At 49.2% G+C, this 18,677-nt stretch overlaps 2 protein-coding genes across 2 annotated transcripts; one reads left to right on the forward strand and one right to left on the reverse strand.

Moving 5' to 3' along the window:
• Positions 1 to 1,324: 1,324 nt before the first annotated feature.
• Positions 1,325 to 7,104, reverse strand: LOC135826271 (programmed cell death 6-interacting protein-like). Its single transcript, XM_065338902.1, has 5 exons — positions 6,739 to 7,104; positions 3,656 to 4,045; positions 3,412 to 3,470; positions 2,371 to 2,427; positions 1,325 to 1,776 (listed from the first exon to the last, which is right to left on the reverse strand). The coding sequence occupies exons 1-5, from the start codon at positions 6,848 to 6,850 to the stop codon at positions 1,741 to 1,743; spliced, it is 654 nt and encodes a 217-aa protein (XP_065194974.1). The 5' UTR covers positions 6,851 to 7,104; the 3' UTR covers positions 1,325 to 1,740.
• A 168-nt stretch (positions 7,105 to 7,272) lies between these two features.
• On the forward strand, positions 7,273 to 18,188 carry LOC135826270 (protein enabled homolog). The gene is made up of 10 exons (XM_065338901.1): positions 7,273 to 7,492; positions 7,604 to 7,668; positions 8,355 to 8,411; positions 10,797 to 11,006; positions 11,449 to 11,967; positions 13,223 to 13,496; positions 14,004 to 14,176; positions 15,421 to 15,600; positions 16,368 to 16,475; positions 16,902 to 18,188. Exons 1-10 carry the CDS (start codon positions 7,306 to 7,308, stop codon positions 17,031 to 17,033), a joined length of 1,905 nt encoding a protein of 634 aa, XP_065194973.1. The 5' UTR covers positions 7,273 to 7,305; the 3' UTR covers positions 17,034 to 18,188.
• Positions 18,189 to 18,677: the final 489 nt, after the last annotated feature.

The following is an 18,677-nucleotide window of genomic DNA, read 5'->3' on the forward strand; positions in this document are numbered from 1 at the left end:
CTCCCTGATTCACGCCTTTTGCATTGACCGTTTTCATGTGCGCATATATATGCATGCATAGAAATAAAAAAAAATCATCGGTGCGCCGCCAAAGATTTTTTTTTTTTTTTTTTTTTTTAAAGACTGGGTCAGGTGCGCGCGTACTTGAGAATCCATGACCTCCATGACCTTGGAGAGGATGCACAGTAACGACACTGGTCGATAGTTTGATGGCGACGATTTAGACTTGCGCTTGTGGACTGGAACTTCCTCTTCTCAATCTACAATATGTTATAATTTTGCAGATATACTCCCAGTAAGCCATGAACGGAGACCCCCTTGTCTTAGGCATCGGCCTTTGGGGGATCCATAAATAGATAAATAAATAATTCAAAGGAACAGTGGGGGAAGTGAACTGCCTGAAAAGAGAAAAAATCGCCAGACCCACCAGGACTCGAACCCGGGACCTTGCTTGTCATGAGCGATGCTCTAACCACTGAGCTATGGGACCGGGCTGAACCTAGAAGGCGCTGACAAGGCAAAAAAAAGGAAGGTTTTCACCCTGTTCCTTTGAATCTGAAGTTCTCCCAATCCTTTCATAAATTTATCACTCTCTTTCACTTCTGGTAGGGTCCAGAAACTGACCGTGGTCGGTCCCCTGGGGGAGGGAGAAAGACCCAAGTGCCATCAGTATGTGTGGCACGTGTTGTGAGCTGCCTTTGGGGTTAGAGCATTGCTCATGACAAGCAAGGTCCCGGGTTCGAGTCCTGGTGGGTCTGGCGATTTTTTCTCTTTTCAGGCAGTTCACTTCCCCTACTGTCTCTCTCATGTACATGTACTATACACAGTCTCTCTCATGTACATGCACTATACACAGTCTCTCTCATGTACATGCACTATACACAGTCTCTCTCATGTACTTCGAAGTACATGCACTTGTCCTTGGGCGAGAAAAAACATCAACAACAACAACAAGTGATGTAAATCACCTTCCAACTGCATAACCCACAGCCCCACCCACAGCATCTCACCTTCTCATAAACTTGTCTCTTATTGGCGATGGTGCCATCGTGAGAATAAAGAATTTAAAAAATACAACAACAACAGCAGCAGTCAATTTCACCGGCTATATCACCCCGCTGTGAGTAAGGCAGCTTGAAATGTGCTTGGATCCATACAAAAACTGGATCCACGTGGATCCAGTTTTTGATTATTAATTTTGAAATAATTGTTGCTATGCTGTGACGTAGCACTTTCAAGCCCTATTATCCACGATGTCTATTATTTCCACATCGCACTGCACTGTATGCAGGCAGGAGGACTGTAGACACCCAAGAACAGAATGTAATGCCTGAACTGTTGTAGCAGAAAACTATTCAACGATACGATAGCACTTTAAAATAAAAGCAAGCAAGGCATTATAAGAGCGGTTTTCGTGCATGCTATCTATGTGCTTCATCTCAGTTAGAAGTGCGTAACGGAGAGTAGAGGAGTATTTAAAAAAGCCAGGTGTACAACTTTAATATGGTAAAAAAAACAAGAAAGCCGAGTAGAGGGATATAGAATACGCTGCCAAGCGATATAAAAATTTGCGGCAGCAATTCGTAAGATGAGAAGCGCAGAGAGCTGAAGCAGTCAACTAAGTGGGAAGAAGGCGTCGTGAGATAGGAGTGGAAACCAACACAACATGGTGGAAAGATGGGGATGGTACTGCGCAAGGCACAGTCGGACCAGAACATGAGATAGATACTCAAGCAGCGATCAAGGGATCAAGGACATCTCCAGCGTAAAATCATACTGTAACGAACAGACGGACAACAAGAAACAGGTACGCATATCCGGGTTAAACATGTTACAGTCAACAACTGTGCAGAGTAGACGTCACATACACACACACACACACACACACACACACACACACACACGCGCACACACACACACACGCACACACGCACATGCACACACACGCGCGCGCACACACACACAAACACACACACACTCACACACTCACACACACACACACACACACACACACACATGTACGTACAAACCATGCACTGACACACAAATTGACACAGACAGACAGACAGACAAAAATAGAAAGACAGCCAGACAGACGGGTGTGTCATTGAATGGATATCGAGCTTTTGGCAAACTGACACAGACAGACAGAAAGACAGACAGACAGACAGACAGACAGAAAGACAGACAGACAGACATATACCTGCACACCCAACCATGCACATAGGCACACATACACACACAGATATACAAACATGGTCCTATCCTGAACATCACTGTAAAACGGTCACATGTTCCCTCGTACGAAGGGCCGACATGAACACAGACACACAGACACCTACTGAAAGCAGATGCATAGCTCCAACTTACCATTAAGGCATTAAAGTCAGGACGCTCCATTGCACGAAAACCAACAGGAAATGAAACCTGCAAATAAAATAAAATACGCAACAACACAATATATTCTAAGAGCCGGGGCCTAGCAAAGTTTGATACGCCTTCCTGTGCTGTGTGAGTGAAAGAGAGAGAGAGAGAGAGAGAGAGAGAGAGAGTTTCCGCAGTTCTCTTCCTCGCACACACACACACACACACACACACACACACACACACACACACACACACACACACACACACACACACACACACACACACACACACACACACACACACACACACACACACACACACACACACACACACACACAACAGGCTGGTCACTAGCCACAACGAAAGAACCTGCGGCATCTTGTGCTGGGACTGCACCATGAAACAGCTTGCCAGACTAAAGAATAGACCATTGCAATTCCGCGTGATCTACTGCACACGGTTTATATGTGGTCTTCTGGCCTGTGAGTATACTGAAGTGATGATAGCAAATAAGCTATGTATTCATGTTAGACAACTTGTGCTGGGATTGCACCATACGGCGGCTCGCAGGCTACAGGATTGGCCACCAATTTAATCTGGCATTGCAGCTCATCGCAGCTGTTGTGGCTGGGCCATGTGGTACGCAAGGATCCTGGAGCGGCCTCCTACGAAGCCCTGAAATTGGCCCTTGACACATCTAGAATCAAGCATTCCCGCAGTTGCCCCCGCAAGGGCTGGATCGATGTGGTCCGCAATGACCTGAAGCCCTCGGGAACCTCTCTCGCCCACTGTATATCTCTGGCAACGGACAGAGTTTTTGGTTGGATGTTGACAGATGCATGAACCCCGATTAATCGGGTTTTATGCAAGCTGTTGTTGTTATTATTATTATTGCAGCTCACATACAACCATGAGAACACGTACGCACATAAACGCACATGTGCGTATGTACACACACGTGTGAGCGTGCGCGCACACACACACACACGCACATGTGCACCACACATTGCACATCACATACACACATAGAAACAAAAGCTTTACCGTTTCGCTATTGGTGGAGTACTTCCGCGACACCTCAACAGGTATTTTATCGAGAAGAGCTGAATTGCAATCAACAGAGAAGCAGATCACAACAAGCGCATACATTGTAAATCTATGCCGAGTGACACGCTTCTATTACAGTTCTTCAAGTACTTCTTATTCCTCGGCAATGCTCTCCAAATCCAGAAACAGAAACTCACAATACGCGATAAACAGTTAAACACATTCTTTAATCAGGGCTTACATCCAGTGACGGATTTCGACCTCTCCAGCGCTGGATCGCTTAGTCGCATGGAACGCAGTGCTGTTGGTAGTGTGGGTGGTGGTGCTTGGTTCTGCTGCTGATGGTGTCGCCGTGGGGCTGGCTGTGGTGCATGCTGCTGATGCTGCTGTGGCTGGCCGTGGGCCATATGACCCTGGACCGGGTGACCTGGCTGCGGATACGGGGCATGATGCTGCTGGGCGTGCGCTTGCTGATGGCCCGGGTAAGGTGCCTGCGCGGCGTACGGTGGGCCCGGGGCTTGGCGCGGCGCCACCACTGGCTGTTGCCCCGGATACGGGGCGGCGTGCTGCCCGTATGAGTTGTACGGCGTCGGAGCGGAGTAAGCCTGAGCGGCCGAGTACGATGGCGGTGCTGCAAGACAAGACAAGAACATGTTACTGTACGGTTAGTGGATCTCGGTACCCAGTTTTCCGCAGTACAAGTTGCACCCATGATTTTTCGTCACGAAACGCAGACATCCGATTTGAACAGTCCGCCTATCCACACTGCGCTCTTGGCTCACATTCAAAACACCACTCCATAGCGAGGAAGTTCGCTTCTGGATAGACGCTCCAGATCAACAGTGGACAGTTCAAATTATTTTCAAATGGCCGAGTTCGTCGCAGCTTCTTACTTATACAGATACCTGCCCTGTTTATCACGGTTTATTTGCTCATAGGAGTATAAGGGGTTGTTGTAAAAGGTTTTTGTCGTCTCTGAAACGAACATCGTTCATTTCGTACTCGGACCACCTCCCCTCCCTCTGAAACGAACACAGCTTGCTATGCTAGATGACGAAAATCGCATGCATGTACATGTCACATGTACACTGTACAGTGTCGGTCTAGATGTGATTTTGGCTCGCATCCCTCCTCCCCAAACGAATGATGTTCGTTTCAGGGACAACCAAAACATTTGGCGACGACCCCTAAGTTGCCCCGACTTTTTTTGGTGAAATACTGGTGTTTAATGTGAAGATTCTACTCCGGAACATACAGCACATGCCGGGTGGAGTCGATAAGCACAGCCGACAGAATCAATAGGTACGATACATCGTTTACCCGGGCGGTCCGGGACTGGCAACTGCCCGTACATGTAACTCCGAATCACATACATTTTTGAGGGGAAGGCCATAGATATGGTGTATGGCACCACTATGAAAAAAATAGTCTAGATGATGAGCCAAGGAAAAAATGCTATCGAGCAGTGCTCAAGCTGACTTTCGTGCCATGGAAAGTCTCAGTACTCCTTGTCAGTTTTGTGCTAGATTGTGCACGTCTGACTGTTCAAAAATCTGGTTTAGTTGGTGGACTCGATCGCAGAACTTGTGCGCACATTTTTCCATGAAAAAGAGTGGTAACATTTCCACTTGAACTCGCCCAAAGGGTGCCCGGTGGACTGAAGTATCCGTAACCGACGTATGAGTGTGGGTATAATCAAGAGCACATACCCCCCCCCCCCCCCCCCCCCCCCAGGGTTCTAGAACGAATTTCCAACCGGTTACGGTCCAATGAAGAGTCGGGGGGGGGGGGGGGGGGGTCCGGGGGACCCCCGCGGAAATTTTTTTCAAAATACAACCCAAATATGGCACTCGACAGCAATTTAACAGATTTCTTGGTGCTGGAGTGTAGCAAGCCGTACAAACTCGTGACCCTAGTACCAGCCCACGCGGCTTCGCTGGAAGTATCCGTCCAGAAAAAAGCGTTTGACCATTCACAGCTCCATTCACCCACAGAAGAGTACGGGCGGTTGGAACTGATTTGTAACTTTTCAACCGGTCGCCAACAATTTCAACCGGTCGAAAACCGGTTGGGGCGGTTCTAGAAAATTCCCTGCCCCCCCCCCCCCCCAAGAGTGTGCAACTCGACTATGGGTGCTGTCCCAACAGAATTTCAAGTTGACGTCATTCGTATGATGCAATGCGCGCTGTACATGAATTGTCAGACGAATCCGGAACCTGTGGTGGACCACAGCCCACTCTGATCCTGTACAAATCATCGCAAAGAAAAACGTGTGATGCGTTGACACCCGTACACATGTTGTAAATCACTGGTGCAAGGAGCATTGCGTCATAAATAATGACGTCAAATTGAAATTCTGTCGGGATAGCAGGGTATGTGCAGTGCTGCCAAATAATTTTCGCCCAAAATCGGACACCCTTCACCATGTTCATCGCCAAGGTTGGCCACATGGTGCGAATTTTTCTCCTGGGCAATTTTTTACAGAGAATTCAAAATATCGCCTAAAACACCATGAAAATTCGCTTCGTTGCCATGGTAACCCCGGAGTTGTCATGAATTTTGTAATGATGAGTGTGGTCGCACACTGACTCTGTACAGACCGTCAGCGTTCATGCCATCCAGCCTGATCCAGGCATGTTACTTTGCACTTCCACAGCCAAGCGCTAGCCATTTTAGAAGCAAATGTACAGTGATTTGTGCCTTCAGTTGCGCTGAAAAGTGAAAGTACAGGACTTCTGCATAGGAAAGTAATGATCTCCGACATTTTGGCTGCTTTTCGGACGTTTCCCTTTTCGGACCGGTTTTCGGAAGAGCCTTCAAAAATCGGACGGTTTGGCAGCACTGTATGTGAGAGTTGCACACTCTTGGGGGGGGGGGGGGGGGGGGGGGGGGGGGTTGTGTACTCTTCCTACAAAGTACAATGTGTTGTTGTATCATAACAGGGCTGCCGGAACCGGTCTGATTAGTCAGACCATGGCTGGAACAACTTGTTGGCCACCAGCGTGTGTTTACTGCCAATGAGATACAGTGTACTAGTACCATACCCAAACTGTATGAAAGGCTGCAGTACAGCCAGACAAATCAAAAACATGCTTCTGGTGGTCCTGAATTCAAGTATGATGTTATGCCATTGAAAGTTTGGAACTCCGCAAGTTCTTCCACTAGTACACTTTCACCAGAATGTAAAGACAGTGGTACATTGTGCACTGAATTGAAGTGAAGTCCACTGTACATATGCGTATGCCAGGTGGCTGGCTGGCGTTGAGGAAGAGCAGCCATGGAATTTCGTAAACTACAAAGCAATGGGGGCGTTCCATAACTCACCACTTTGTAGAGGCTGAGCGACAGCAGGCGCGGGGACAATGTTCGACGTCGTCGGAGCGGGCTCACGCTCCTTTCTGCTGCTGCCGAACAGCGCTTTTCTCATCGAATCCATGCCCTACGACTTCGTCTGACCGGACGATATGCAACGAGATTGCTTTTTATGCACAAATTCCTGATTCCCAAGATCACGAAAAGCTGTTGCGAGGCTACTCAGACTTTTCAAAACTACAATTTTAACTAGCTAGTACTCACATCAAGAGTCAATAACGGACTCTTGCTCACATGTATTTCTCACTCTGCATTTATCGTCGGTGACCACGTCGGTGACCATTGGCATTGAGGCTACAGCACGAAGATGTTGCTTTGATTTCGAAAGAAGTCTGGATGCTTGGCCTTGGATCGATGTTTGGTGTTCTTTTCCTGACGTCACGTCATCTCGGCCCGTCCATACATGACGTCAGGTCACGTCGATTATCTCATTTTCTGCACAAGATATCAGATCTGGTGAGGTCGACCACCGGTTCGAAAATCAGATACGAAGGCAGAAAGAAGGGGAGAGACCCTGGAATGACCAATACTTTTTTGTGGTGCATCTGTTGTTTTGTAGCCTCACTCAGTCAGCAATTCCTCGCCGTGTTTGTTGCTTTCCCGGGTAGTGTTGTTCCTGCTGCTGTTATGGCTTTGCAACGTCAAGGTGCAAGGCGTGAAGGTGGAATGGCGGGACAACGAACGGTTCGTACAGGCACCCTGCAAGGTCAGAAAGCGAAGCCACTGTGAATTTAGCAACTGGCAGCAGATTTCCTTCTCGATTCGTTCTCTACCGTGGTGGCATTGGACTGTTTTACCATGTTGTGCTTGTGTCCAGGTCCTCCAGGAGCAATGTCCTGCGTGCAGATTCGCATAGCTGAAAAGTACACGGCACCTTCTCCGGTAAGGAGAAATACAATACTTTTAGTGATTTTAGATTTTTGAAAAATTGGAATGCTCAGGACTGTGTTTCCTGTGGTTCGGAGTCGAAAGCGACGCATGACGCTTGGAATCAAAGTCGCGTCTGTTCATTGTCTACACAGCCTGCCATTCACCGTTTCTGAAAACGCAAATGAAAGCGTTCAGCATGCATACCAGGTGACTCTGTGTGCGTCATCGTATTCACTGTTTCTCAGAAAATGCAATTATTAGTTATGGTTTATGAACGACAGTTGATGGTCGTGGACATGATGTGATGTGACTGTGTGCAGTGACTGTGTACGATGCATCTCTGATCTGTATCTGTAAAAAGCAGCATGAGTACATCCTGCCATAATTATGAATATTGGCAGAAGCAAGTTTTGGGGACAAAACGCCACCTGCGTTCTGCGTGGACGGCACATTTACTGACATCTAATTTTTTGGTGTTTTTGTGTGTGCGTGTGTGTGTGTGTGTGTGTATGTGTGTGTGTGTGTGTGTGTGTGTGTGTGTGTGTGTGTGTGTGTGTGTGTGTGTGTGTGTGCGTGCGTACACTTCTCTTGCGATGGGTGTATACACGGTGCATGGTGCATGGTGTGTGCGTGTGTATGTTTTGTATTTTCATGTATGTCCACGCGTATCTGGCGTGTGGTCTACCACTGCTGTTCAGGTCTCGTTGCCGCTACATTTCAGTGCGTTTGTGCAGTCTCCTTTGGAGAATGCGCCGGTAAGTGTTAGTGACTATAGCAATGGCATACAGGAGAGTCGCGCGTCCAAGAACATTCTTTACAAGGGGTTAGCTAGCCTGGGGTGTTCTTATCTCTCAGCAATCTGGCTGCGCTCTTATAGCACGTTCTTAGAAACAATGCGTACTGTGTATCCCTAAAGCTGCCTGAAAACCAACACCGCCGTTCTTAAAGGGGAAGTTAAGGCAAAAATTAAAATTTCACCAGTTGTAGTCTTCGGGGTGCTGAGTCGAATGGTCTTGGTCCGAGAAAGCTGAGACGCTCTCTTCCTACTTGAATCCCAATCGAACTCGCGCACTTCCACCGAAACTGGGTGACTGCGCCCTACTAGATGGGGATTTGTATGCAAAATGTCACTAAAAGCGCCATTTCGTTCTTATAAAAGCATGGATGACCGCGATTGGCCCATATGTTGTAGTCTTTTGGACGCTTAGTCGACTGGTTTTGGTCCGAAAAGGCTGCGATGCAGCGTTCCTCCTTTATTCCCAATCGAACATGGTTGAGCAAGCTGTCACGTGCTCCTGCGTACACCAGTCACCTGGTCACCGTGCCTGCAGGGTACAACTTACTAGCCTGCTTGACCTTTTTTGGGTGCAGTCCTGTCACTCGAGTTGAACTCGAGTTGAACCTTGGTGTGAAAGTTGTCGCCTGCTGGCGTGGTGACCAGGTGATTTGGGCACCCAGGAGCACGTGACCACTTGTTCAACCATGTTCGAGTGGGAATAAAGGAGGAACGCTGCATCGCAGCCTTTTCGGACCAAAACCAGTCGACTCAGCGTCCGAAAGACTACAACATATGGGCTAATCGCGGTCATCCGTGCTTTTATAAGAACGAAATGGCGCTTTTAGTGACATTTTGCATACAAATCCCCATCTAGTAGGGCGCAGTCACCCAGTTTCGGTGGAAGTGCGCGAGTTGGATTAGGATTCAAGTAGGAAGAGAGCGTCTCAGCTTTCTCGGACCAAGACCATTCAATGAAAAACCTACTACTACAAGACCATTCGACTCAGCACCCCGAAGACTACAACTGGTGAAATTTTAATTTTTGCCTTAACTTCCCCTTTAACTTTAGCCTTATTTATTAGGCCGTGGCATTGTTAGCATTTCAGACTGGACGTTCTTCGGCGCGCGACTCTACCGTAGTATACACAGTAAAAAACCTGTGAAGGTAACCACTCTGATATTAAAGGCGACCACCTGCCCCCAGAGGACCACTGCAGCCAGGACCAATGGATGTTATTTCCAGTCGAGTGGCACTGGATAAGGAGACCGTAAGCAGCAACTACATTTGGAATGTTGCTTGAGTGGTTGCCTTAGACAGGTTTCACTGTACAGTAAAACCTGTCAAGGCGACCACCTGTCCAAGAAGACCACCTGTCCAAGAAGACCACCTGTCCAAGAAGACCACCTGTCCAAGAAGACCATTGAAGTCAGGGTCAAGGGATGCTATTTCCAGGCAAATGACCCTGGATAAGGAGACCACCTGGTAACAGAGACCACATTTTGAAGGTCCCTTGAGCGGTCGTCTTAGACAGGTTTCACTGTAATTGATACCTATTACACCCTGTCTACAGTCACTCACTCTCATGTACAATGCACACGCGTGTCCAACACAACTACACATACTTACCACAGTCAAACAAAGGGGATGCACTATCTTCTATTTGACTACCATGCTATTTCCAGTCAAATGACCCTGGATAAGGAGACCACCTGGTAACAGAGACCACATTTTGAAGGTCCCTTGAGCGGTCGTCTTAGACAGGTCTCACTGTGTTATACAGTAAAACCTGTGAAGGTGACCAGTCTGATCATAAGAATGACCACCTGTCGCAAAAGACCACTACAACCAAGACCAATGGATGGTATTTCCAGTCAAATGACCCTGGATAAGGAGACCACCTGTACACGGAGACCACGTTTGTAGAGTCCTTTGACCGGTCGTCGTGAGAGGTATCGCTGTACAGTAGTTAGATCTGCAGTTTTTACGCTGATTCCTATAATGCTGCTGATGCTACACGTCGGGGATGTGTACAGTTCACGGCGTAGTCATCTGTCTGATTGCAGCTTTTGCAACTGGATTGGTTTGTGGAGAGATGAACCCGGCTTTGGTGTATGGGGTTTTGCGGGAGCCCCGACAATGCACATCAGTAGGCAGTTGTCGCTGCCTCGGCGGGGCAGCAGGCTGTTTGGCAGTGCACTGGCTTTCACGGATATTGCATGGTGATCATTTGGCGTACACGCGCGTGTGTGTGTGTGTGTGTGTGTGTGTGTGTGCGCGCATGCGTGTGTGCGTGCGTGTGTGTGTGTGTGTGTGTGTGTGTGTGTGTGTATGCGGTATGATTCTCTCAATGCTCAACAACAGGTGTACACATTTGGCCTGGAGTCTGATGTACTTCGTCGAGCTGAGAACCGGCGTCGAGCTGAGGAAGCAGAGCGGAGAAGTCAAGAGCAGAGAGCGCAGGCGGAGGCAGCCAGTCGTCCCGTCCCCATGTCAACAATCATGCCCTCAGGCATACTTGAGCCCGAGCGACCAGGAACAAGTCGGACCTTGTCTCAGGAGAACGACCGACGGGTATGTAGACTTGCTTGTGCGTGCGTGTGCATTGTATGGCGTGTATTTGTACATGCTGGGTTAACGTGTGTGTGTGGTGGTGGTGGTGGTGGTGGGGAGGGGGTGGACGGTGCTTTATGGCCGATTTATACTTCCTTTTGCGTACAGGAAAATCATCGCGCGATGTGACGAACAAGGTGAGCTCAAGTCAACTTTTTTCGCGATGCGCCGCGTTTCCCGTACGCGAAATGAAGTGTGAATCAGGCTTATCGGTACTTTGGTGATGCATTGTCCTTTCTATGCGCACTGGTGCTGATCGCTATGTATGTATGGTTTGCATTTGTGCGTGAGTGCGTGCGTGCATGCACGCATGCACATGTGTGTGTATGTGTGTGTGTGTGTGTGTGTGTGTATGCATGCGTGTACACGTATGCTGTATGCTCGTTTCTTTATTCGTGTTCAGAACAACCCAGCCAGCTGGAGTCTGCGTGACTTTGAGACACAGGCCACCGACCCCTTCGAGATGGCCGAGCTGAAGACAATAGACGTCATGGCCGAGCTATCAACGGTGTTCCCGTCGCAAGCTCCCGCTCCCGGGACCACTGCCCAGCAAGGCACGCCGTCCCCAGCCGCTGGCGCCGCCGCAACCTCTGGCGGCTCATCACCAGTGAATGGGGTGGCAACGCTGGGTACGGCAACGGCATCGTCAGCCACGGCCGATGCACGGCAGCAGCCGCAGGCAGTGCCTCGTGCCACCGCTCGACCCGCTGGTGGTGTTGCAATGCCCGGCCTCCGAGCACCATCGCCTAACAATGCACTCACTACGACGGCGGTGACGACTATGACCGATGCGGGTGCTCCCGCAGCGGCAGCAGTAGCGAGCAGCGGAGCGGCTGGACAGGCTACGCTGTCAGCGTGTTCGAGTGGCGCCCCCGTACCGAGTCCTCGTCCCCGACCCCGACCGAGGGCGTCACCAGGAGCTGTAAGTGTAAAACTAGCATGCAGTCGACGTTTAGAATTTTCTAATTTTTCTTCGCATGAATTTTCTCTGCCGGCTTGCCTCTTCTTGGCTTGCTAATGGCTGCACTCCCTCCTACTACAGAGACAAGAAGCAACACATGCAACGAACAAATCAAGATACGAACAGAACATAACGGACTCGCTTGTAGCGAATTTCATGATACAGCGAACCCAATTGCCCTTGTGCCCGTTTGAACACATTCAATAACGTCCATTTGTAGAGAACAGGTTTCGTTTATAACGAACCATATCGTGTAGGGCTGCATGTAACCAAGTGCACTAATACATGTACAGTAAGGGGCCACGTAACAGTCATACAGTGTTGCTTGTATGGCGTAAGTGCTTCACTGGCTGCGTTCGATTATGCACTTGAATCGATCCATGAATCGATTCAAGTGCATTCAAGTCGTTCTACTTTCATGTCATGAGCCCTGGAATCGATTCGGAATCCATTCACCCTATTCACATGGGGTGATGTGAATAGTGCGAATCGATTCATGAATCGATCCGCGGGTATAATCGAACGCACTCACTGTGATAACAAAACTTCGGCGATGAAGAACTAATTCTCCTGCACTCAATGGGTTGCTGGGATGGAGAGCCAAGTATGATTTTATAGGAAAGAAAAACAACCAAGGAATTACAAGTTACGCTATGCTGTCCACTAACACCATCAGTTACTGTACAGTCAGCTGATGCGATAACATGCACCCAATGCTGTTGGCTATACAAAGAGTTGACTGCATGCCGAGATTGTGGTGTACCTAGGCAATGTCACGGGATAACGTGCCGATAAAGTGCTACCATGCACACCCTTCCCGCATCCTGACTTGATTAGCCTAGGGCACTTTTCAGCTGTGCAGCCCAGATCAGGGAATGCACCCGCGATCCAACTCGCAGCGCAGTTGTCGAGCAAATTGTCTTAATTCACTGGTCGCTGTAAAAATGCAGAGATATTTGTATGCAAAATAGCGCCTTTTTTGGCCGTCCGTGGGCAAACATATTTTCAGGATATTCGAATTGGGGAGTTGCCCTCTCTATTGCGTCAAGCAACGGTAGTATCAAATGAATTTTGTGTTCGTACCATGTATAACTGAGTGACTGTGAAGGATGCTAAATTTACTGTGTGGTTATGTGGGCGGGTGACTGTGTGTGTGCATGCGTGTGTGTACACTCATGCATATGCGGCTATGTGTGCCTGCTGTCTTTGAATTCAGATACCGAGCTCCGGTCCTCCTCCGCCGGCATCGAACAGCCCAGAAACGCGACAGATGATGCTGCCCATGCCCCAGACAGCGACAACAACGGCAGCGGTACACCCGCCAACTGGCAATGTCGCTGCTACAACCACCTCCCCGGCTATGTTATCATCGTCCACTGGCCCCACACCGGCTAACCGCTCACCGCAAGCGCGCCCTCGTGTACCGTCACCCGCTGCCGCTGTTGCCACCGGTAACCCACAAGGTCCGCCACCAGCCTACACAGCTACAGGTAAAGTGTGTGTGTGTGTGTGTGTGTGTGTGTGTGTGTGTGTGTGTGTGTGTGTGTGTGTGTGTGTATGCTGCACTGGCTGCGTATGTCCAATGGCAGTATAGTAATAGTTTGTGCAACTGCAGTAGTGTATCATAATTATATAGGCTGTTGAAGTGCCTACGTCACGCTGCCTGAAAACTTGTAGTTGCACGTAGTTACAAGGCAAAGTGGTGGCAAACAAAAGTCGCGTCAACTGCGCTTGTCGTGTTTCCAACGGTCACGGCTCGGCATCACTTTGACTGGGACACGCTGGTGCAAGATGGGTGCGTGCGCGCGTGCCAGCGCGGGTGTGGGTGTGTGTTAGTGGCGATCAATTCATCAGCCTTGCACGCTGTTGAATGGTGTAATCCCAGCACAAGTTGCTATGTCTATTCGTACTCATAGTTTGTTCGCTATCATCGCTTGAGCGATGGGCAGGAGTATGAGTCTGTGTGTGTGTGTGTGTGTTTTGTTTGTGTGTGACAGTTTCTGGTGGTACCGCTGCGCCCAGTGTGACCGCTATGTCAGCTGGGACTGGCGATGCATTCCCGCCACCGTACCCTATGCAGCCGCCAGCGATGCAGCCACCACCGCCCAACGAACCCAGACTGCCGGCGCGAGTAGCACCACCGCCCCCGTACATGGCGGCCACGAACGGCGTAAGTCTGCGTGCGCGTTGCTCGAGGTGCCGTACTGCTGTTGACTGTTGTACTTGCTGGGTGGATGGGTGCGTGCGTGCGTGCGTGCGTCAGTCATTAGACATGGTTAGCATTTTACCGTTCACGCTATATCCAACGGTACTCGTACCCAACACCCAAAATACCGTCGGCTTGGTATCGTTTCGACGATAGAAAGCTCTGTTTAGCGGGAGAACGAAACGGTAAGGTTCCAAGTAGGGTGAAGTGCTAGTGACGTCACAAGTCGATCGTTGTGCGAGAAGCCGAAATGCTGATCAATCATACCTTGAAAACACACAAAAAATAACGGTACAGGCCGACGGTCGAAGCTAGCGTGAACGGTAAATGCAAACCATGTCTAATTTGATGCAGTCTTGTGCCCTTTTACCACTTGACCTACCATTTGTGTGGGCGGGGGTGCCGGGGTATGTGTGTGCAGCCATCTGTGCGTAATATAATAATGATATCTTGATTAGGATGACCCAAAGGCTGGTCGCACTATCAATGGTATCATCGCATTGAAGGGTGTATATTGGTATGAGTGAACAGTAGTGCAAGCAGTGCGGCATGAATTAGTTGGGTAGCACGTAGCGTATGTGCGTACTACCTTTGTCTCCGCTTGCCGTCGTTTCCATGCTGCTGCTGCTGTTTGGTCGCCTTGTCAGTACCCGGACTGGTACAGTATGCTGGCTGGTGGCTACTGTTGGGCTGTCACCTCTACTGCTTGCATGCCGTCTTTGGTGCCGTATTTCTTACTACCGCTGTGTGTGTGTGTGTGTGTGTGTGTTTGTGTTTTCATGGCCTGGTGCTGCTCCTAGCATTGTCACACACCACCTTTAGCACATTTCTCTTCCCCTACAATAACTGTGCTTCCCGAAATCAGTCGACATCATTCTGAAGTAGACATGCGTTTGTGGAAAGGTCGGAATGTCAGTGTCAAGTCCTGCTCTTGTTTGGATCAGCTATCCGCAGTTGAGGCGAGCGGATAGATAGACAAACGAGTAGATAAACGGATGATGAGAGAGAGAGAGATTATACGATGCTGATAACATTTATGCTATGCTGCTGCTGCTGCTGCTGCTGCTGATGGTGGTGGTGGTGTTGGTGGTACTACTGCTGCTGCTGTTGGTGTTGGTGGTGCTACTACTGCTGCTGCTGCTGCTGCTGCTGCTGCTGTTGGTGGTGTTGGTGGTGCTACTGTTGCTGTTGCTGCTACTGCTGCTTAGGACTCTGCATGCGGCGGTGTGACGGCATCGGGCTACGTACACAGCGACTACGCACTACCGGACGTCTACTCGCAGCTGAAGCGCCAGGAGAAGAAGCTAGTGGACCAGCTGAAGCAGATGGGATTCCCGCAGGATCGCTTGTCGCGCGCTGTCCAGCGCCTCGGGAATGATCAAGCCAAGGTATGTGTTTCAGCCGGGCACAGTCACCACCTCTATATATAGACTATAAGAAATCTGAATCAGACAACAATGGATGCGTTCGATTACGTATGATTGATCTAGGCTTGAAAATTCCATGGTTTACAGAGCGAAAAACGAATGCGTCGAATTCGACGCATTCGCACTATGTACGGCTGGCAAAGGGTTAAAAAAGCCAAATCACCTCGTACCACACCATAGAAAGAAATCACACATACAGCCGTCCCTCTTTAATCCAGCACTTTATAAACCAGCACCCTCTTTAATCCAGCACTTTATGAACCAGCACAATTTTCAGTTACCAAAATGTCCTCTTCATGCACATTGCAGCGGTAAATCAGATTTTCTAATCCAGCACCCTCTCTTATCCAGCCGAATTTCCGTAGCACATTATGGTGCCGGATTATAGAGGGACCACTGTACAACGACTGGTTGTGCAAATCAGTAGTGCGGTTCTGATCAGAAAAATCCAACCTGGCCAATCGAATGGCGCTGGGCGCTACGCAGCCTTACTTGCAGCTAGGGTTCGGCGTCCTTGCTACTTTTAGCGCGTACATGCACCGTAGTTCACGTGCACGCTGTAAAACAATGGACTAGCAGTGCTCGCGGCTGCAAGGCCAGTGCCCCGTGACTTCTCAACGGATTTAAATGTCCGAGACAGTACATGTATTTGTAACGCTGCGATTGCATCAGGCTTGTGTGCAACTCTTACGCTTGTTGTCTTGCCCCCCCCCCCCCCCCCCCTCCAGGTGTTGGAGTTCATGTTTCAGATCAACAAGTTTGGTGAATCGCCGCACAATTTCCCACCGGACTCGACAGAAACGGCGCTGGTCAATAACGAATGCTCCGAGGAGAAGGTAAGTGCACCGTTCTCATCACTGATACGTTGCCCGGTCTTTGTCAGGTGTAGGAGAGAGTATGGCTTTGTATTCGACATGCTTATATCCTCTGTGGATTGTGCTGACGGAGGAAAAGAGTATTAGTTTGCCTTCTCTGTGCCCTTGAAAAAGGGGTGAAATCACCTTCAGTCAACTTGGCTAATAATGACTGTGGATATAACGACAATTTGCGAATAACGACAGAATTCCCATGCCCAGAGCAATACCTGTATGCATAGAATGAGACTTCGGGTATAAGGACACTTCGCGGATAACGACACTTTTCTGACGCCCCGTCGGGTGTCGTTATGCGCAAAGTTGACTGTGCATCCACAGCCTCCTTTCTAGTATCAATATTATCTCGTTTGACTGGTGTGGTCATCTGTTTACGCTGCTTCTGTGCAGGCATTAGCAGCCCTGAAGCTGGTCTTTGAGCTGCGGGAGATGGGCTTTGCCGAGGCTACCATTCACAAGGCCCTGAAGGAGGCCAGCAACAAACGCGACGCTGCCATCGACTATCTCATCAGCCACGCGTGATGCTCTCTCTTTCTGCCTCCGAGGTGATGGTCACGGTGGTGGTGCTCGAGTGTTCCCAGCCTAGCTTGCTTATTGTCAGGTCTCGACTACTGGGCCTGTGAGAAGGTTGGCTGCGTGCTGCACTGCCTATGCGGAGCGTTTCCGTTATGCCAGTGTCCCTGGTGTGCTCATCCAGCGCTGCTGCTGCTGCAGCTGATTCAAGTTGAAATATGACTACTGTAGTCTGGTCTGATCCTGAGGTGATGCATGTGTCCACCATCCTCCGCGCACACCCCACTGCTGTGTTTGTTCTAGCATCTCGTCGTGCCGGGTTGTTTGCCGTTTTACGCGGTGGTGGTGGTGCTGCTGCTGCTGCCTGCGCGCAGAGAGAGCGAGTGTGTGTGTGTGTGTGTGTGTGTGTGCGTGAGAGAGAGAGAGAGAGAGAGAGAGAGAGAGAAGAGAGAAGAGAGAGAGAGAGAGCGGGAGCTACAGCACCTGCAGCACCACGATATCCGTACTGTGCCCCCGCTTCATTCTGCATCACGATCAAAACGCAGCAGCCAACCTCTTACACCGTGCATATTGTCTGCCAATTGTATTTCTCTATATCTGCCGAGACGAACAAATGAACCTCTGTCTTAGAAGCACCGCAGTTTTTACTTTACCTTTGATGATTTGCCTCTGCTGTACTACTGTAGCTCCCTCCGCCTATTTTATTACTGCCTGGTGTTGCCCGTTGTACCGATTTACGCTCGTCTACCTATCATCGTATGCGTGGCATTGCCATTGGCGGGAGTGCTGTTCACTTGTTGGCGAAAGCACCAGCACGCTTCGTAACGTTATTGCTTGGAACTGTTATCCCTGGGAGGAGAAGATCCTAGCTGACAGAAGCTACGCAGGCTGTATTTCCACGAAATCATTTCTTTTCTTCTTCTTTTCTGTTGCATTTGACGATAATTTACCAGCGCATTTTGCCAAAGACCTCTTTGTAATTATTTCTGTGGTTTAGGAGTCTTGTGTCAAAAGTGCCACTTTTTATATAGTATTACATTTTCTCCGCTGCTCCTCATACATCTTCGAATCACACCTGTATAGTTGCTATGGCCATGTCATAATAATAATTTTAACAAATCCAGTATTCATGTGTTCTACCATAAAATATGTTTTCCAAAATTCCATGTTACGTAAGGGCATGATCGATTGGGCGAATCCCGAGCAAGTGCGCTCCAAGTGAGTGTGATTGTTTGGCCGAATCCGGAGTAGGTGTACTTGGAGTGGAATCCGACCACACCGGCCCCCACACCGGGAGTGGCCGGAGTGGAAATGGACTTTGCCGTTTTGGGACAGCTTTCACAGAATCTTTGTACGATATGCGAACATTTTGCGTGCTACACCCTTGTTTTGTTCGATTGGGCCAGCATTGCTCGGACCACACCGCCTGCTCGCACTCAATCCAGATCCGCCAATCGATTACACCCTGAGACTCAGAGGCTTATCTGCCTTAATTTGCTGAACTTTCTCAGATACCGTAGAACGGCTCATTTTAGCGGGTGATTTTTTTAGCGTTTTCCGAATCGGACCAATTTGCGATGAAATATTTTAGCGATCCGATCAGGGTTAAAAAGAAAAGAAAAAAAAGGAGATGACTTGTACTGTACTGTACCG

This window comes from Sycon ciliatum, chromosome 10 (genome assembly GCF_964019385.1).
Source record: "Sycon ciliatum chromosome 10, ocSycCili1.1, whole genome shotgun sequence".
NCBI lineage: Eukaryota > Metazoa > Porifera > Calcarea > Leucosolenida > Sycettidae > Sycon > Sycon ciliatum.